This window comes from Salmo salar, chromosome 14, assembly GCF_965601325.2.
Source record: "Salmo salar chromosome 14, fSalSal1, whole genome shotgun sequence".
Classification (NCBI taxonomy): Eukaryota; Metazoa; Chordata; class Actinopteri; order Salmoniformes; family Salmonidae; genus Salmo; species Salmo salar.
In genome coordinates this window covers 108,236,969-108,258,327 of record NC_138304.1, presented here as the reverse complement: position 1 = coordinate 108,258,327, position 21,359 = coordinate 108,236,969, and the positions used below count along the sequence as shown (strand labels likewise).

General features: G+C 44.7%; 1 protein-coding gene across 3 annotated transcripts in view; it reads left to right on the top strand.

Moving 5' to 3' along the window:
* The first annotated feature begins 4,189 nt into the window (after positions 1-4,189).
* Positions 4,190-21,359, top strand: part of fam91a1 (family with sequence similarity 91 member A1) — a 97,134-nt gene continuing 79,964 nt past the window's right edge. The window contains exons 1-3 of one of the 3 annotated variants that reach the window (XM_045695088.2): positions 4,190-4,461; positions 6,636-6,720; positions 12,316-12,467. In XM_045695088.2, the coding sequence (XP_045551044.2) occupies positions 4,390-4,461; positions 6,636-6,720; positions 12,316-12,467 (309 nt within the window). In that variant the 5' untranslated portion in view covers positions 4,190-4,389. Of the gene's footprint in view, positions 4,462-6,635; positions 6,721-12,315; positions 12,468-12,521; positions 12,551-13,021; positions 13,043-21,359 lie in introns of those variants that run through there. The other 2 variants (XM_082961378.1, XM_082961377.1) reach the window with 2 other exon arrangements.

The window sequence follows — 21,359 nt, the reverse complement described above, 5'->3', positions numbered from 1 at the left end:
TAAGAATACGGTGATTGACAGAGTCGAAAGCCTGAAGACGGCTGCACAGTACAATCTTTTATCGATGGCGGTTATGATATCGTTAATAAACCCCAGGACGAGTAGCCGCTGCCTTGGTAGGAATAATGGGGATCCATAATAAATACAAATCTGTGACCAACAGGGTTTCAAACCCAGGCCATCCAGTTTCCTACATGCCATCAGACTGCTTTAGCCTACCGAGCCAAAGGCATTAGCTCTAGGAGCCAACAGCAGCCATCTGGTGTCAGTGAAGTTTTTTCATAAGAGGTTCACTGAACCACGTCCTCAGATAGCACTCCACTCCTTCATCCAATCCATTACTCAATATATCTTCTTTTTTTTTAATCTATTGTGAAAGAGAACGACTAGCAAATATTTCAATACAGATTCGTTATCAGGGCAAAACAAGAGTTAAAATGTTCAAAAAAAGCTTCTCGAAGCATGAAATGACGGCGTAAGAGAGGTCGACATCGTGACGAGAATATGTTGGTGAAGAAATAATCCGCCTCTACCCTCCGTTCTATTGGCGAACGTACAATCACTGGAGAATAAACTGGCCAAGCTCAGAATCCGGAAAAACTCGAGTGGTTCATGGCCACGTTCCCTCCTAGAAGGTCCCGTGTCCACGTAGAATGGACATTTGATTTTTGATTTGAATTTTGATTTGTTTAACACTTTTTTGGTTACTACATGATTCCATATGTGTTATTTCGTAGTTTTGATGTCTTCACTACTTTTCTACAATGTAGAAAATAGTAAAAATAAAGAAAAAACCTTGAATGAGTAGGTGTGTCCAAACTTTTGACTGGTACTGTACATACAGTATCTACCTCAATTACCTCGTACCCCTGCACATGGACTCGTTACCCGTCCCGTTACATCGTACCCCTGCACATGGACTCGGTACCCGTCCCGTTACCTCGTACCCCTGCACATGGACTCGGTACCCGTTACCTCGTACCCCTGCACATGGACTCGGTACTCGTTACCTCGTACCCCTGCACATGGACTCGGTACCCGTCCCGTTACCTCGTACCCCTGCACATGGACTCGGTACCCGTTACCTCGTACCCCTGCACATGGACTCAGTACCCGTTACCTCGTACCCCTGCACATGGACTCAGTACCCGTTACCTCGTACCCCTGCACATGGACTCGGTACCCGTTACCTCGTATCCCTGCACATGGACTCGGTACCCGTTACCTCGTACCCCTGCACATGGACTCAGTACCCGTTACCTCGTACCCCTGCACATGGACTCGGTACCCGTTACCTCGTACCCCTGCACATGGACTCGGTACCCGTTACCTCGTACCCCTGCACATGGACTCGGTACCCGTTACCTCGTACCCCTGCACATGGACTCGGTACCCGTTACCTCGTACCCCTGCACATGGACTCAGTACCCGTTACCTCGTACCCCTGCACATGGACTCAGTACCCGTTACCTCGTACCCCTGCACATGAACTCAGTACCCGTCCCGTTACCTCGTACCCCTGCACATGGACTCGGTACTCATTTAGTCTTTTTTTATTTTCTATTTTTTCTGTCTCTCTGCATTGTTGGGAAGGGCCCTTATGCATTTCACTGTTAGTCTACACCTGTTGTTTATGAAACGTTTGCAAAATTAAATAAGAATAACATTTGATTTGATGACACTTATTAAAAGCAGGATGCAAAGTGGCAGACCAGATGTTGTTTTGTTGTTATTATTATTATAATTATAATTATTATTATCTCCTCCTTCTTACATCATCTATCTCCACCTCAACTCATCTATATAATTAGAATGCTGTCCTTTTCCCATAGCTGGATCTTTCCCTATGTGTCCTGTCCTAAAGTAGTGCACTATGTAGGGAATAGGGTTCCATTTGGATCATACATTTATCTCTAGGACAGCAGCGTACAACTTGTTAGGCCCATTCCCCTTCCCCCACCTCCCCTAAAACTCCTGAGGCATTGAGATGAGTTACTGTCACGTTTGATTTACAGCATATGGGGAGGAAAACAGAGAGATTGAATAACAAAATTGAGATGTCAGCTACTAGGCAGCTAGTTGTCGTCAGAGTGCTGTGTGCTCGGCTCCTTGCCATGTGACTCTGAGCTGTACCCCAACACTGTTTATACTGGTTGGTTACCAAGTGACTTGAGGCCTGCGTCACAATTGGCCAATAGGATTCTGATCTAAAGTATTGCACTAATGGTCCATATAAGGAATAGGGTGCCATTTGGGCCGTAACCCAAGTGAGTTAAGGTGCAGATGCTGATCTTTGAGCTCTCCAAGAACGGTGTCTAATCCCACTGAAAGCCAGTGGCAAGGTTGACTCACAGTCCAGGCATTTCAGACAGTTGATTTATCTCATTCATTTTTACAGTATGAAAACTGGGATATATGTTGTGAAATGCAAATAGCATTGTCATATTTGACCAACTTTGCTTATGGAAAGTATTCAGACCCTTTGACTTTTTCCACATTTTGTTATGTTACAGCCTTATTCTAAAATGAATAAAATAAAATAAAAATCCTTATCAATCTACACACAATACCCCACAATGACAAAGCAAAAACATTTTTGAATATATTTTGGCATATGTATAAAACCACAAAAACAGAAAAACCTTATTTACATAAATATTCAGACCCGTTGCCATGACACTCGAAATTGAGCTCAGGCGCATCCTGTTTCCATTGATCATCCTTGCGATGTTTCTACAACTTGATTGGAGTCCACCTGTGGTAAAACCCCAAAATGTCTGCAGTATTGAAGGTCCTCAAGAACACAGTGGCCTCCATCATTCTTATTAAATGGAAGAAGTTTGGAACCACCAAGACTCTTCCTAGAGCTGGCCGTCCGGCCAAACTGAGCAATCGGGGGAGGAGGGCCTTGGTCAGGGAGGTGACCAAGAACCCGATGGTCACTCTGACAGAGCTCCAGAGTTCCTCTCTGGAAATGGGAGAACCTTCCAGAAGGGCAACCATCTCTGCAGCCCTCCACCAATCAGGCCTTTATGGTAGAGTGGCCAGACGGAAGCCACTTCTCAGTAAACGGCACACGACAGCCTGCTATGAGTTTGCCAAAAGGCAACACTCTCAAACCATGAGAAACAAGATTCTCTGGTCTGATGAAACCAAGATTTAACTCTTTGGCCTGAATGTCTGGAGGAAACCTGGCACCATCCCTACGGTGAAGCAATTTAAGCAATACATTTAGAATAAGGCTGTAATGTAACAAAATGTGGAAAACGTCAAGGGGTCTGAATACTTTCCGAATGCACTGTATATGCCCCATTTATTTATCCTCCGGTTCTGACTTGGTGTACAGGGAGAATACTGTAAGAACGGCCCATTCTGAATTATGTCGCTGTAAATTTTAAAAGTGCTGAACAACTAGTTATATTGACTACGTCCGTCCTAGCTCACTCATTGTTTTAATTGAAATTACAGATTGCCTCTTATCCGCTCGTCATTCTCTTATGCCATAGTTTGTACATTTCAATTGTCAGTAGAAACCACATTTGTTTAACAAGTCAGCCATATCAGCTATGTTTTTTTAATGGCAGTAAATGAGGCTGAATGAACTGTTTCACTGCCAGACAAGGCTCCGCTGCGAGCCAGGTGTAGCAGTGGTAAGGATTCACTCCTTGTTACTAAAAATGAAGCTCTGCTGTTGAGGCAGCTTTATGTAGAGGCCCTAACAGTTTTGTGGGCACCGTTTGTCACCATTAAAGTGCAATTCATATATTGTTTAATGTTGTGTAGTGGCTTTGCTGGCATGCATCTAAAACACATTTTTTTGAGTTTGCCCCAATAAGATGTAAATGCTTTATTTATATCTAATACGTTTTTATAAAAATAAAACATTTCTCAATTAGACCTTGTCAGACCAGTTTAATGTGGACAGGTGATAGTTTGACAGTTGTAGCCACTAGCTAGACAGTTTATATGACCACTATACTCTATGTAAGAAATAATACAGGACATGTATTTTACAAGGTCGAGTATAAATTGTTGGAATGGAGACAACCGTGTGATTGTCTTCCTTACATATTTAACAAGAAACGGTAGTGAGTTTGATGCAGTAATCATTCTGTCAGTGTTCACAACAGCCGCCATGTTTCAGCTGGTTCCGCCTCGGACGGAAGTGACGAACGATCGTTCCGAAATACAACACGGAAGTGGACATTTATTGAAAAGGAAAAATTTGCTCTATTCAGCTCGGAAACATTCGGATTATCAAGTTACTGTATACATTTTTTATTTATTTTAATATATATATATATGTTTCGGCGCGTATAGTCATCTTGGACTTGCCAAAAAAAACCCGCTGCTGTTCGTTTCGTGGATCCCGATTCAAACTAGCTAGCAATGAACACGGACGTGGAATTCCACATCAGGCAGAATTATCCGTGGAACAAGCTACCAGCAAATGTCAAACAGGTATGTGATCTAGCTCAGGGTTTCCCAGACCTTTTGGTTTTCTCCCCTAGCACCACACAGCTGATACAAATAACCCAACTCATCATCAAGCTTTGGTTATTTGTATCAGCTGTGTAGTGTTAACGCAAAAAAACCACCAAAACAACTAAACGTTTGGGAACCCCTGATCTAGCTAGCTAAAAAGCTATTCCACAGCTAGCTAACTAGCTTACATCTTGTCAGTTAACTTTTCTCCCGTCCGTTCATTACTGCAACGACAGTGGTTTTGTCATTCACCTGAAAGCATCATTAGAGCACCGCTCCATTACCTAACGAGCTGGCTGCCTAGCTTGGTGTAGCACCTGAAAGCATCATCTCCATTACCTAACGAGCTGGCTGCCTAGCTTGGTGTAGCACCTGAAAGCATCATCTCCATTACCTAACGAGCTGGCTGCCTAGCTTGGTGTATCACCTGAAAGCATCATCTCCATTACCTAACTAGCTGGCTGCCTATCTTGGTGTAGCACCTGAAAGCATCATCAGAGCACCGCTCCATTACCTAACTAGCTGGCTGCCTAGCTTGGTGTAGCACCTGAAAGCATCATCTCCATTACCTAACTAGCTGGCTGCCTATCTTGGTGTAGCAGCGCATTCTTAATCACATGAGTTTTGACAGGTGGCGTAATGTCACGATTATAGCTAAACAGCTATCAGCTAGCGGTCGAATGAAAATGAGCTGTATTGTGTTATCTATTATCTACCATGTCAAGCAACTAGGGTTACTCGAAATGTTTTTTGATCAGCAAAGAAATTGTTATAATACAGGGAATGATCTATTCATCACTACTACATATCGTTAATAAATCCCACCGCATCATAAGCGTTGAGCTACTATGCCAAGATGTCAGAGACATCTTTTATTTTTTATTTTAGAGCAGCGGTATGAATGAGATTGAATGCATTGTGTTTAATATGCAAGCTCTATAATGCAGTATTCAATCACCTCTACATGACCTTTCTGTAGGCTTTAATACTTACTGAGTTACTGTGTATGTTACTGTACAGAGGGTAGTGCTTACGGCCCAGTACATCACTGATGTACTGGGCAGAGCTCCCTGCCATCCAGGACCTCTATACCAGGCGGTGTCAGAGGAAGGTCCTAAATATGGTCAAAGACTCCAGCCACTCTAGTCATAGGCTGTTCTCCCTGCTACCACAAGGCAAGCGGTACCGGAGCACCAAGTCTAGGTCCAAGAGGCTTCTAAACAGCTTCTACCCCCCAAGCCATAAGACTGATGAACAGCTTCTACCCCCAGCCATAAGACTCCTGAACAGCTTCTACCCCCCAAGCCATCAGACTGATGAACAGCTTCTACCCCCAAGCCATCAGACTGCTGAACAGCTTCTACCCCCAAGCCATCAGACTTCTGAACAGCTTCTACCCCCAAGCCATCAGACTGCTGAACAGCTTCTACCCCCAAGCCATCAGACTGCTGAACAGCTTCTACCCCCCAGCCATCAGACTGCTGAACAGCTTCTACCCCCCAAGCCATCAGACTGCTGAACAGCTTCTACCCCCAAGCCATCAGACTGCTGAACAGCTTCTACCCCCAAGCCACCAGACTGCTGAACAGCTTCTACCCCCAGGCCATCAGACTGCTGAACAGCTTCTACCCCCCAAGCCATCAGACTGCTGAACAGCTTCTACCCCCAAGCCATCAGACTGCTGAACAGCTTCTACCCCCCCAAGCCATCAGACTGCTGAACAGCTTCTACCCCCAAGCCATCAGACTGCTGAACAGCTTCTACCTCCAAGCCATCAGACTTAAACGGCTACCTGGATGGTCTGCTTTTCACCCCCTACCGACATGTACATAGTATTTCAATCAACCAATAACCTAACCAAACCTACATATGCAAATTACCTCAATCAATCACCCCAACGACCTCGTACCCCAGAACACTGACTCGGTCCAGGTACTCCGTGTATATTAGTCTGTATACAGTGTTACTATTATCTTTTTATCTATTTGTTAATTGTCTTTTTAACTGCATTGTTGGGAATGGACTCCTAAGTAAGCATTTTACGGTATGGTCTACACTTGTTGTATTCGGGGCATGTGACAAATAAAATGTGATTTTTATTTTATTTATTTGTATATTAATGCATCTAAATGTCCTGTTTTCATTTCCAGAGTGTTGGGAACTCGCAGCGTGAATATGAAAAACACGTGCAGCTGTACAGTATCCGCAACCAGCTGAGGTTCCGCAATAACCTAGGTGAGTCAGCGTGGGAGGAGTCAGCGTGGGAGGAGTCAGCGTGGGAGGAGTCAGCGTGGGAGGGTTCAGCGTGGGAGGAGTGGAATGCATGGAAGTCTCAGGCTTGTCAGAATAACTATGTTGTAGACTACAATATCCACCCCTCATTTCAGGGCAAGCACAGAAAGTTTTCACACCCCTTGACATTTTCCAGATTTTGTTGTGTTACAAAGTGGGATTAAAATGGATTTCATAAAAAAAAAAATTGTAATCGATCTACACAAAATACTAGGGATGCACGATATATCGGTGAACATATTAGAATCGGCCGACATTAGCTAAAAATGCCAACATCGGTATCGGCCGGTGTCTAGTTTAACGCCCGATGTGCAAAACCGATGTCAAAGCTGACGTGCATACCTAATATAACGTAGGTTCATGATGTAATGACGCCACGTAAAATTTTGCGCTACACGTGCAACAGAGCATTCCTAACCTCGCCCACAATGTCTGCTGTGTGGATCGAGCAGTCAACAAGTCCAGCAGTCATTTGAAAGAGTAAGAACATTTCAGCGAGACGACAACTCAAAGGCGAAATCCATTAACGCCAAGATAATGGAATTCATTGCCCCTGACGATAACCGTTCTCTGTCGTGGGTGATGTTGGCTTTCGCCGACTGGTCGAGCACCGGTTAACACTACCAAGTGCGCGATTTTTCAGATGTTGCCCTACTGGAGTTACGCGGTAATAGCGTCACTGCTATTAGCTTCACGACATACATACTATGGAACGCTGTTTGGGTCTTTGCGTGTCAAAGAAGATACAGTAGCACTGTCAAAGCAGTACAAAAAAGTCTGCAAACAAGCAAACACCGGCCACGAACGATGTTTACAATACCGCGTTGGTAATAAAGCATCATTTGTTTGACCGCAACTTCTGGGGAAGCTAGCTTTAGCTTGTTACTTAGCTAACTCCAATACAACCAGCCTGAAAACAATGACCAGTAGAAACTGCAGTCATGTTCATTATTCTTAGCAATAATTTAGGAATCCTTGTTTTAGGAATCCTTATAAGAATTGTTGTTCACCTATTGAAATTGAACTTCAGTTCATGAAAATAAATAGCTAGCCAGCTACTTAACCCTGTTGCCCTTAAGCTAACGTTATAAGCAGCCAGCTAGCTTCATCTGGCTAGTGAGGCTCGACTGGACCGGGTTGTGTTGTGAAGCTAGCCACAATAAGGATTAGGCACAATAGTAGAATTTGCGTTTTGCCTTCAAAATAAAATTATGTCATTGACAGTGATGCAAATGAATACAAATAGTAGAATTATGATATACTTTTATTTTGAAGGTTAACCGCAAAGTCCACTATTGTGGCTAATCAATCAATCAAATGTATTTATCTTTTTACATCAGCTGATGTCACAAAGTGCTGTACAGAAACCCAGCCTAAAACCCCAAACAGCAAGCAATGCAGATGTAGAAGCACGGTGGCTAGGAAAAACTCCCTAAATAGGCCAGAAACTAGGAAGAAACCTGGAGAGGAACCAGGCTATGTGGGGTGGCCAGTCTTCTTCTGAGAGAATTAGAGAGAGCATACTTAAATTCACACAGGACACTGGATAAGACATGAGAAATACTCCAGATATAACAGACTGACCCTAGCCCCCCGACACAAACTATTGCAGCATAAATACTGGAGGCTGAGACAGGAGGGGTCAGGAGACACTGTGGCCTCATCCGATGAAACCCCCGGACAGGACCAATCAGGAAGGATATAACCCCACCCACTTTGCCAAAGCACAGCCCCCACATCACTAGAGGTATGTCTTCAACCACCAACTTACCATCCTGAGACAAGGCCGAGTATAGCCCACAAAGATCTCCGCCACGGCACAACCCAAGGGGGGGGCGCCAACCCAGACAGGAAGACCACGTCAGTGACTCAACCCACTCAAGTGACGCACCCCTCCTAGGGACGGCATGGAAGAGCACCAGTAAGCCAGTGACTCAGCCCCCGTAATAGGGTTAGAGGCAGAGAATCCCAGTGGAGAGAGGGGAACCGGCCAGGCAGAGACAGCAAGGGAGGTTCGTTGCTCCAGAGCCTTTCTGTTAACCTTCACACTCCTGGGCCAGACTACACTCAATCATAGGACCTACTGAAAGATGAATCTTCAATAACGACTTAAGTCGAGACAGAGTCTGCGTTTCTCACATGGATAGGCAGACCATTCCATAAAAATTGAGCTCTATAGGAGAAAGCCCTGCCTCCAGCTGTTTGGTTATAAATTCTACGGACAGTAAGGAAGACTGCGTCTTGTGACCGTAGCGTACGTGTAGCTAACACCAGACAGATGAAGACCTAGCTAGCCTGTAACTAGCTAACACCAGACAGATGAAGACCTAGCTAGCCAGTAACTAGCTAACTAACACAGATGAAGACCTAGCTAGCCTGTAACTAGCTAACACCAGACAGATGAAGACCTAGCTAGCCTGTAACTAGCTAACACCAGACAGATGAAGACCTAGCTAGCCAGTAACTAGCTAATACCAGACATGAAGACCTAACTAGCCAGTAACTAGCTAACACCAGACATAAAGACCTAGCTAGCCAGTAACTAGCTAACACAGATAAAGACCTAGCTAGCCAGTAACTAGCTAACACAGATAAAGACCTAGTTAGCCAGTAACTAGCTAACTAACACAGATGAAGACCTAGCTAGCCAGTAACTAGCTAACACCAGACATAAAGACCTAGCTAGCCAGTAACTAGCTAACACCAGACAGATGAAGACCTAGCTAGCCAGTAACTAGCTAACACCAGACAGATGAAGACCTAGCTAGCCAGTAACTAGCTAACACCAGACAGACGAAGACCTAGCTAGCCAGTAACTAGCTAACACCAGACAGCTGAAGACCTAGCTAGCCAGTAACTAGCTAACACCAGACAGCTGAAGACCTAGCTAGCCAGTAACTAGCTAACACCAGACAGATGAAGACCTAGCTAGCCAGTAACTAGCTAACACCAGACAGATGAAGGACCTAGCTAGCCAGTAACTAGCTAACACCAGACAGATGAAGACCTAGCTAGCCAGTAACTAGCTAACACCAGACCCAGATGAAGACCTAGCTAGCCCATTAACTAGCTAACACCAGACATAAAGACCTAGCTAGCCAGTAACTAGCTAACACAGATAAAGACCTAGCTAGCCAGTAACTAGCTAACACAGATAAAGACCTAGCTAGCCAGTAACTAGCTAACAGCAGACAGATGAAGACCTAGCTAGCCAGTAACTAGCTAAGACCAGACAGATGAAGCCCTAGCTAGCCAGTAACTAGCTAGCTAACACAGATGAAGACCTAGCTAGCCAGTAACTAGCTAACACATATAAAGACCTAGCTAGCCAGTAACTAGCTAACACATATAAAGACCTAGCTAGCCAGTAACTAGCTAACACATATAAAGACCTAGCTAGCCAGTAACTAGCTAACTAACACAGATGAAAGGGAAGACCCATAGAAATATCTTTGCCATAGAGGAAGTGTAAACTTGTCATTATATTATATATGAAAAACCTTAGTATGGTTTCAATCAAATAAAATTTCATGACCATTGTGGAAAAAGTCAATGTGTGAATACTTTCTGAAGGCCAATTATAACCAATCATAAATCATTTTATTGCTCAGTACTTACAGCACATTTATTATGGGACCCTATGTATCTGAAAGCACCTGCTGTTGTCATTGTTAAAAAAAAAAAAAAGTTGTCAGTAGACCTAATGAACCACAGACCCAGGATTCCTCTACTTACAGTAAAACATCTCACTGCTTTGGATCCAAACATGAAACTGGAGAGCTTAATGAGCCTTGTTCTTCAAAAATAAAACTCCATTGTGTTATTCTTTTAAATGAGCAGGGACAGTTCTGATAGGCTGACAGTGGGACACACCCACTGAGAGTCAGAGTGGTGATTTTAATATCCTGCGTGGTCGCTGTTATTTCTAAAACACCGCCGTCTTTCCCTATCTGATCGCAGTGTCTGTCTTCATACCCCTGTCCCTATCTGATCGCAGTGTCTGTCTTCATACCCCTGTCCCTATCTGATCGCAGTGTCTGTCTTCATACCCCTGTCCCTATCTGATCGCAGTGTCTGTCTTCATACCCCTGTCCCTATCTGATCGCAGTGTCTGTCTTCATACCCCTGTCTCTATCTGATCGCAGTGTCTGTCTTCATACCCCTGTCCCTATCTGATCGCAGTGTCTGTCTTCATACCCCTGTCTCTATCTGATCGCAGTGTCTGTCTTCATACCCCTGTCCCTATCTGATCACAGTGTCTGTCTTCATACCCCTGTCCCTATCTGATCGCAGTGTCTGTCTTCATACCCCTGTCCCTATCTGATCGCAGTGTCTGTCTTCATACCCCTGTCCCTATCTGATCGCAGTGTCTGTCTTCATACCCCTGTCCCTATCTGATCGCAGTGTCTGTCTTCATACCCCTGTCCCTATCTGATCGCAGTGTCTGTCTTCATACCCCTGTCCCTATCTGATCGCAGTGTCTGTCTTCATACCCCTGTCCCTATCTGATCGCAGTGTCTGTCTTCATACCCCTGTCCCTATCTGATCACAGTGTCTGTCTTCATACCCCTGTCCCTATCTGATCACAGTGTCTGTCTTCATACCCCTGTCCCTATCTGATCACAGTGTCTGTCTTCATACCCCTGTCCCTATCTGATCGCAGTGTCTGTCTTCATACCCCTGTCCCTATCTGATCGCAGTGTCTGTCTTCATACCCCTGTCCCTATCTGATCGCAGTGTCTGTCTTCATACCCCTGTCCCTATCTGATCGCAGTGTCTGTCTTCATACCCCTGTCCCTATCTGATCGCAGTGTCTGTCTTCATACCCCTGTCCCTATCTGATCGCAGTGTCTGTCTTCATACCCCTGTCTCTATCTGATCACAGTGTCTGTCTTCATACCCCTGTCCCTATCTGATCGCAGTGTCTCCCTATCTGATCACAGTGTCTGTCTTCATACCCCTGTCCCTATCTGATCACAGTGTCTGTCTTCATACCCCTGTCCCTATCTGATCACAGTGTCTGTCTTCATACCCCTGTCCCTATCTGATCGCAGTGTCTGTCTTCATACCCCTGTCCCTATCTGATCGCAGTGTCTGTCTTCATACCCCTGTCCCTATCTGATCGCAGTGTCTGTCTTCATACCCCTGTCCCTATCTGATCGCAGTGTCTGTCTTCATACCCCTGTCCCTATCTGATCGCAGTGTCTGTCTTCATACCCCTGTCCCTATCTGATCGCAGTGTCTGTCTTCATACCCCTGTCCCTATCTGATCGCAGTGTCTGTCTTCATACCCCTGTCCCTATCTGATCGCAGTGTCTGTCTTCATACCCCTGTCCCTATCTGATCGCAGTGTCTGTCTTCATACCCCTGTCCCTATCTGATTGCAGTGTCTCCCTATCTGATCACAGTGTCTGTCTTCATACCCCTGTCCCTGTCTGATCAGTGTCTGTCCTTATCAGTCCTTATCTGATCTGTCTCTGTCCTCTCCCCCCTGTCCCTATCTGATCTGTCTCTGTCCTCTCCCCCCTGTCTGTCCAGTGAGACACGTGAGGAAGGATGAGAGGAAGTACTATGAGGAGCTGCTGAAGTACAGCCGAGATCACCTGATGCTCTACCCCTACCACCTGTCTGACATCATGGTGAAAGGCCTCCGCATCACCCCGTTCTCCTACTATATCAGTATCATGGAGGTACAGTAATACTATATACTATTACTATATATAATATATCCACTGTAGTCACCCCGTTCTCCTACTATATCAGTATCATGGAGGTACAGTAATACTATATACTATTACTATATATAATATATCCACTGTAGTCACCCCTTCTCCTACTATATCAGTATCATGGAGGTACAGTAATACTATATACTATTACTATATATAATATATCCACTGTAGTCACCCCTTCTCCTACTATATCAGTATCATGGAGGTACAGTAATACTATATACTATTACTATATATAATATATCAACTGTAGTCACCCATTCTCCTACTATATCAGTATCATGGAGGTACAGTACTACTATATACTATTACTATATATAATATATCAACTGTAGTCACCCCTTCTCCTTCTATATCAGTATCATGGAGGTACAGTACTACTATATACTATTACTATATATAATATATCAACTGTAGTCACCCCTTCTCCTTCTATATCAGTATCATGGAGGTACAGTACTACTATATACTATTACTATATATAATATATCAACTGTAGTCACCCCTTCTCCTACTATATCAGTATCATGGAGGTACAGTAATACTATATACTATTACTATATACTGAGTTTACAAAACATTAAGCACACCTGCTTTTTCCATGACATAGACTGACCAGGTGAATCCAGGTGAAAGCTATGATCCCTTATTGATGTCACTTGTTAAATCCACTTCAATCAGTGTAGATGAAGGGGAGGGGACAGGTTAAAGAAGGATTGTTAAGCCTTGAGACAATTGAGACACGGATTGTGTATGTGTGCCAATCAAATCAAATTTATTTATAAAGCCCTTCTTACATCAGCTGATATCTCAAAGTGCTGTACAGAAACCCAGCCTAAAACCCCAAACAGCAAGCAATGCATGTGAAAGAAGCACGGTGGCTAGGAAAAACTCCCTAGGAAAAACTCCCTAGAAAGGCCAAAAACCTAGGAAGAAACCTAGAGAGGAACCAGGCTATGAGGGGTGGCCAGTCCTCTTCTGGCTGTGCAGGGTGGATATTATAACAGAACATGGTCAAGATGTTAAAATGTTCATAAATGACCAGCATGGTCAAATAATAATAATCATAGTAGTTGTCGAGGGTGCAACAAGCACGTCCGGTGAACAGGTCAGGGTTCCATAGCCGCAGGCAGAACAGTTGAAACTGGAGCAGCAGCACGGCCAGGTGGACTGGGGACAGCAAGGAGTCATCATACCAGGTAGTCCTGAGGCATGGTCCTAGGGCTCAGGTCCTCCGAGAGAAAGACAGAAAGAGAGAAAGAAAGAATTAGAGAGAGCATATTTAAATTCACACAGGACACCGGATAAGACAAGAGAAATACTCCAGATGTAACAGACTGACCCTAGCCCCCCGACACATAAACTACTGCAGCATAAATACTGGAGGCTGAGACAGGAGGGATCAGAAGACACTGTGGCCCCATCCGATGATACCCCCGGACAGGGCCAAACAGGCAGGATATAACCCCACCCACTTTGCCAAAGCACAGCCCCCACGCCACTAGAGGGATATCTCCAACCACCAACTTACCGTCCTAAGACAAGGCTGAGTATAGCCCACAACGATCTCCGCCATGGCACAACCCAAGGGGGGGGGCGCCAACCCAGACAGGAAGACCACGTCAGTGACTCAACCCACTCAAGTGACGCACCCCTCCCATGGACGGCATGGAAGAACACCAGTAAGCCAGTGACTCAGCCCCTGTAAAAGGGTTAGAGGCAGAGAAACCCAGTGGAAAGAGGGGAACCGGCAAGGCAGAGACAGCAAGGGCGGTTCGTTGCTCCAGCCTTTCCGTTCACCTTCACACTCCTGGGCCAGACTATACTTAATCATAGGACCTACTGAAGAGATAAGTCTTCAGTAAAGACTTAAAGGTTGAGACTGAGTCTGCGTCTCTCACATTGGTAGGCAGACCATTCCATAAAAATGGAGCTCTATAGGAGAAAGCCCTACCTCCAGCCGTTTGCTTAGAAATTCTAGGGACAATTAGGAGGCCTGCGTCTTGTGACCGTAGCGTACGTGTAGGTATGTACGGCAGGACCAAATCGGAAAGATAGGTAGGAGCAAGCCCATGTAATGCTTTGTGGGTTAGCAGTAAAACCTTGAAATCAGCCCTTGCCTTAACAGGAAGCCAGTGTAGGGAGGCTAGCACTGGAGTAATATGATCAAATTTTTTGGTTCTAGTCAGGATTCTAGCAGCCGTATTTAGCACTAACTGAAGTTTGTTTAGTGCTTTATCCGGGTAGCCGGAAAGTAGAGCATTGCAGTAGTCCAGCCTAGAAGTAACAAAAGCATGGATACATTTTTCTGCGTCATTTTTGGACAGAAAGTTTCTGATTTTTGCAATGTTACGTAGATGGAAAAAAGCTGTCCTTGAAACAGTCTTGATATGTTCTTCAAAAGAGAGATCAGGGTCCAGATTAACGCCGAGGTCCTTCACAGTTTTATTTGAGACGACTGTACAACCATCCAGATTAATTGTCAGATTCAACAGAAGATCTCTTTGTTTCTTGGGACCTAGAACAAGCATCTCTGTTTTGTCCGAGTTTAAAAGTAGAAAGTTTGCAGCCATCCACTTCTTTATGTCTGAAACACAGGCTTCTAGCGAGGGCAATTTTGGGGCTTCACCATGTTTCATTGAAATGTACAGCTGTGTGTCGTCCGCATAGCAGTGAAATTTAACATTATGTTTTCGAATGACATCCCCATGAGGTAAAATATATAGTGAAAACAATAGTGGTCCTAAAACGGAACCTTGAGGAACACCGAAATTTACAATTGATTTGTCAGAGGACAAACCATTCACAGAGACAAACTGATATCTTTCCGACAGATAAGATCTAAACCAGGCCAGAACTTGTCCATGTAGACCAATTTGGGTTTCCAATCTCTCCAAAAGAATGTGGTGATCGATGGTATCAAAAGCGGCACTAAGATCTAGGAGCACGAGGACAGATGCAGAGCCTCGGTCTGACGTCATTAAAAGGTCATTTACCACCTTCACAAGTGCAGTCTCAGTGCTATGATGGGGTCTAAAACCAGACTGAAGCGTTTCGTATACATTGTTTGTCTTCAGGAGGGCAGTGAGTTGCTGTGCAACAGCTTTTTCTAAAATTCTTGAGAGGAATGGAAGATTCGATATAGGCCGATAGTTTTTTATAATTTCTGGATCAAGATTCGGCTTTTTCAAGAGAGGCTTTATTACTGCCACTTTTAGTGAGCTTGGTACACATCCGGTGGATAGAGAGCCGTTTATTATGTTAAACATAGGAGGGCCAAGCACAGGAAGCAGCTCTTTCAGTAGTTTAGTTGGAATAGGGTCCAGTATGCAGCTTGAGGATTTGGAGGCCATGATTATTTTCATCATTGTGTCAAGAGATATAGTACTAAAACACTTTAGTATCTCCCTTGATCCTAGGTCCTGGCAGAGTTGTGTAGACTCAGGACAATGGAGCTTTGGAGGAATACGCAGATTTAAAGAGGAGTCTGTAATTTGCTTTCTAATGATCATGATCTTTTCCTCAAAGAAGTTCATAAATGTATTACTGCTGAAGTGAAAGCCATCCTCCATTTGCGAAGGCTGCTTTTTAGTTAGCTTTGCGACAGTATCAAAAAGACATTTCAGATTGTTCTTATTTTCCTCAATTAAGTTGGAAAAATAGGATGATCGAGCAGCAGTGAGGGCTCTTCGATACTGCACGGTACAGTCTTTCCAAGCTAGTCGGAAGACTTCCAGTTTGGTGTGGCGCCATTTCCGTTCCAATTTTCTGGAAGCTTGCTTCAGAGCTCGTGTATTTTCTGTATACAAGGGAGCTAGTTTCTTATGACAGATGTTTTTAGGGGTGCAACCCCATCTAGGGTATTGCGCAAGGTTAAATTGAGTTCCTCGGTTAGGTGGTTAACTGATTTTTGTCCTCTGATGTCCTTGGGTAGGCAGAGGCAGTCTGGAAGGGCATCAAGGAATCTTTGGGTTGTCTGAGAATTTATAGCACGACTTTTAATGCTCCTTGGTTGGGGTCTGAGCAGATTATTTGTTGCGATTGCAAACGTAATAAAATGGGGGTCCGATAGTCCAGGATTATGAGGAAAAACATTAAGATCCACAACATTTATTCCATGGGACAAAACTAGGTCCAGAGTATGACTGTGGCAGTGAGTAGGTCCAGAGACATGTTGGACAAAACCCACTGAGTCGATGATGGCTCCGAAAGCCTTTTGGAGTGGGTCTGTGGACTTTTCCATGTGAATGTTAAAGTCACCAAAAATTTGAATATTATCTGCTATGACTACAAGATCCGATAGGAATTCAGGGAACTCAGTGAGGAACACTGCATATGGCCCAGGAGGCCTGTAAACAGTAGCTATAAAAAGTGAGTGAGTAGCTGCATAGATTTCATGACTAGAAGCTCAAAAGACGAAAACGTCATTGTTTTTTTTTTTGTAAATTGAAATTTGCTATCGTAAATGTTAGCAACACCTCCGCCTTTGCCGGATGCACGGGGGGTATGGTCACTGGTGTAACCAGGGGGTGAGGCCTCATTTAACACAGTAAATTCATCAGGCTTAAGCCATGTTTCAGTCAGGCCAATCACATCAAGATTACGATCAGTGATTAGTTCATTGACTATAACTGCCTTGGAAGTGAGGGATCTAACATTAAAAGTAACCCAATTTTGAGATGTGAGGTATCACAATCTCTTTCAATAATGGCAGGAATGGAGGAGGTCTTTATTCTAGTGAGATTGCTAAAGCGAACACCGCCATTTTTAATTTTGCCCAACCTAGATCGAGGCACAGACACGGTCTCAATGGGGAAAGCTGAGCTGACTACGCTGACTGCGCTAGTGGCAGACTCCACTAAGCTGGCAGGCTGGCTAACATCCTGTTGCCTGGCCTGCACCCTATTTCATTGTGGAGCTAGAGGAGTTAGAGCCCTGTCTATGTTCGTAGATAGGATGAGAGCACCCCTCCAGCTAGGATGGAGTCCGTCACTCCTCAACAGGCCAGGCTTGGTCCTGTTTGTGGGTGACTCCCAGAAAGAGGGCCAATTATCTACAAATTCTGTCTTTTGGGAGGGGCAGAAAACAGTTTTCAACCAACGATTGAGTTGTGAGACTCTCTGCTGTAGAGCTCATCACTCCCCCTAACTGGGAGGGGGCCAGAGACAATTAATCGATGCCGACACATCTTTCTAGCTGATTTACACGCTGAAGCTATGTTGCGCTTGGTGACCTCTGACTGTTTCATCCTAACATCGTTGGTGCCGACGTGGATAACAATATCTCTATACTCTCTACACTCGCCAGTTTTAGCTTTAGCCAGCACCATCTTTAGATTAGCCTTAACGTCGGTAGCCCTGCCCCCTGGTAAACAGTGTATGATCGCTGGATGATTAGTTTTAAGTCTAATACTGCGGGTAATGGAGTCGCCAATGACTAGGGTTTTCAATTTGTCAGAGGGTGAATGGGCAAGACAAAAATATTGAAGTGTCTTTGAACGGGGTATGGTAGTAGGTGCCCAGGGGCACCGGTTTGTGTCAAGAACTGGAACACTGCTCAACAGTTTCCTGTGTGTATCAAGATTGTTTCAACACCCAAAGGACATCCAGTCAACTTGACACAACTGTGGGAAGCATTGGAGTCAACATGAGCCAGCGTCCCTGTAGAGTCCATGCCCCGACGAGGCTGTTCTGAGGTCAGAAGGGGGCTCTGGTCTATAAGGTCCATAGTGCTCTGGTCTATAAGGTCCATGTAGGTCCGTAGGGCTCTGGTCTATAAGGTCCATGTAGGTCCGTAGGGCTCTGGTCTATAAGGTCCGTAGGGCTCTGGTCTATAAGGTCCATAGGGCTCTGGTCTATAAGGTTCATAGGGCTCTGGTCTATAAGGTCCATGTACGTCCATAGGGTCAGTAGTAGTGAACTATAATTGAATAGGGTACCGTTTAGGACAGAACCGTAGTCCCAAATCAATCCATTCAAGAGCTGTCCTACTGTGCATTTAGGTCATACTGATACCAGTCTTTACACTAGAATGAGTAGAACGGGGGTGTCCTCATTCAAGCCAATGATGACATTATGGGGAGACCCATAGGAGCAAAGCGGGAAGTAAAAGCAGGAAGTGTACCCATCAATCTGTGCTGTGATTTGTTGAATCAATTGAACTGCCATTACAAAAAATACATTCCATTGCATGAGTCATATCAGTTAACATTATTTTGAATTAACATTCTTCATTACCATGGAAATGATTTAATTACAATACCAGGAAGCGATTGCTAGTGTACTCATGAGTTCACCAGTCATATTGCCAGGAATAGAGATTCCAAACCCGTTCTATTCATTGTATTTCTATGTTTTGTATTTCTACGCTGTAAAAACCAATTGACCACAAGGGGTGTATTCAGTTGGGAAAACGGTACAGAGCCGTGCAGATAGAAATGTAATTTATAGAGCTCAAAATGACTCCCTATTATTGAGGATAGAGGATCATATCTGTTCTACATCATATTTTCTACCGTAACCCTTCCTGCTAGAATTTCCGCGGTTAAAGCTGGCAGAGCTAAATCGGTCTTCTCACGGAGTGTCCGAACAGTTTGGCCACTCGGTGGAAAGATGAGACTCTTGTTTTGATCTAGGATGCCCACAAGACTCACAAGACTCATCTGAATGTCCCCCGTACCAGTTAAACCAGTTTATGGAAGTATATATGGAGAAAGTTTAGTGCCTAAAACAAGGGATCAAATACAACTTTTCCAGACACTTCAGAACAAACTTCCTTAAGATTTTTTTTAAAATATCTGTTGTTCAATGTGTTTCTATTGGCTAATAGCAGTAATCTGTTATTCAATGTGTTTCTATGGGCTAATAGCAGTAATCTGCTATTCAATGTGTTTCTATGGGCTAATAGCAGTAATCTGCTATTCAATGTGTTTCTATGGACTAATAGCAGTAATGCCAAATTCAATGTTTCATAAAATACTTTTTGAAGTATTTTTTTTTTTTTGATACCATTAACCGGTCTTATAATTCAAAATCAAAGAGATAAATGATCCTTGGTATGACCATCTTAAAACAATTCCATATGTCAGCTTAGTAGAGACCCCCATTTCCCCCGGCTTGGGTTAACAGACCTCAGCTGTTTAACTGCTGGCTTGCAGTGTTCCTGTTCTGCTGAGAAGACGCCGTTATTCTTCCTGTGTTATTCCTGGAGTTTCACACTCTGTACCCTTGACTCAAACATAACCTTGGTAGACTTTCAAACCCCTTGAGTTAGCCCTAATATGTGACTTTGTCTTGTGCAACAGTCCAATAGCGTCAGTATTAAAGAACCATGCTGCATCCCGATGGCTCCTATTCCCTTCTGATAGGTTTTGGATTGATGAATTTTAAATCCTTATTAATGATTTAGTTTCAATAGAGAAATGAGAGGTGCCGTAACCGCTGGTGGTGCCGTAGTCCCTCGGCTATCTACAGGAAGAAGGTACATGGTGGGGGCAATTCATCTTGGAATGTACCGAGTGTTGGGAAAGCGATCACGTGACAGATAAGCTGGTCCCGTGTGGCTCAGTTGGTAGAGCATGGTGTTTGCAACGCCAGGGTTGTGGGTTCGATTCCCACGGGGGACCAGTACGGAGGAAAAAAATGTATGAAATGTATGCATTCACTACTGTAAGTTGCTGTGGATAAGAACCGTCTGCTGAAATGACTAAAATGTAAAAAAGGGGAGAGAGCCATGGATTAGTGATGAAAGGGGGGGGGGGGGGTCGAGGTCAGGTTAAGGAAGAAATGTAAAGTTTATGGCCTGTATCACTTAGGCAGGACACTAACAGTAAAAACACAATGTTTTATACAGATGTGTAGGAGGAGGCTCAGCCTAGAAGGAAGGGTTAAATATCAGTGCTTGTGTGAAAAATGTTTTTCTCTAATGCAGCTGTATTGATCCGCTGGGCAGAATAAACTTGGTTGAACCTTTCATAGTGTCCGGCGAGTTTTTACTCTGAACGTTAAGTTCTAACACTTCACAGTACGATGGGAGATTGCCCCAGTCAGTGTGGGGTGGACCCTAACTGTTACTAGTCCAACGCTCTAACCACTAGGCTACGCTGCCTTGAAGAATTTCATAGAATTTCAATGAAAAAAATGCACAGATGAAATATAATGAACAACTAGGGCCTAGATCTAGTGCCCAAACTCAAACTGTTGCTTAGCTGATTGTGATATCGTTAATGGTGAAAAACATTAAAACCAATTTTATTTTCTACATTCTGAGGCGGCATCTCGCTGCGCGTTCTGAGGCGGCATCTCGCTGCGCGTTCTGAGGCGGCATCTCGCTGCGCGTTCTGAGGCGGCATCTCGCTGCGCGTTCTGAGGCGGCATCTCGCTGCGCGTTCTGAGGCGGCATCTCGCTGCGCGTTCTGAGGCGGCATCTCGCTGCGCGTTCTGAGGCGGCATCTCGCTGCGCGTTCTGAGGCGGCATCTCGCTGCGCGTTCTGAGGCGGCATCTCGCTGCGCGTTCTGAGGCGGCATCTCGCTGCGCGTTCTGAGGCGACATCTCGCTGCGCGTTCTGAGGCGACATCTCGCTGCGCGTTCTGAGGCGACATCTCGCTGCGCGTTCTGAGGCGACATCTCGCTGCGCGTTCTGAGGCGACATCTCGCTGCGCGTTCTGAGGCGACATCTCGCTGCGCGTTCTGAGGCGACATCTCGCTGCGCGTTCTGAGGCGACATCTCGCTGCGCGTTCTGAGGCGACATCTCGCTGCGCGTTCTGAGGCGACATCTCGCTGCGCGTTCTGAGGCGACATCTCGCTGAGGCGACATCTTCATACTAGACGTGTAAATGACATTACTGATG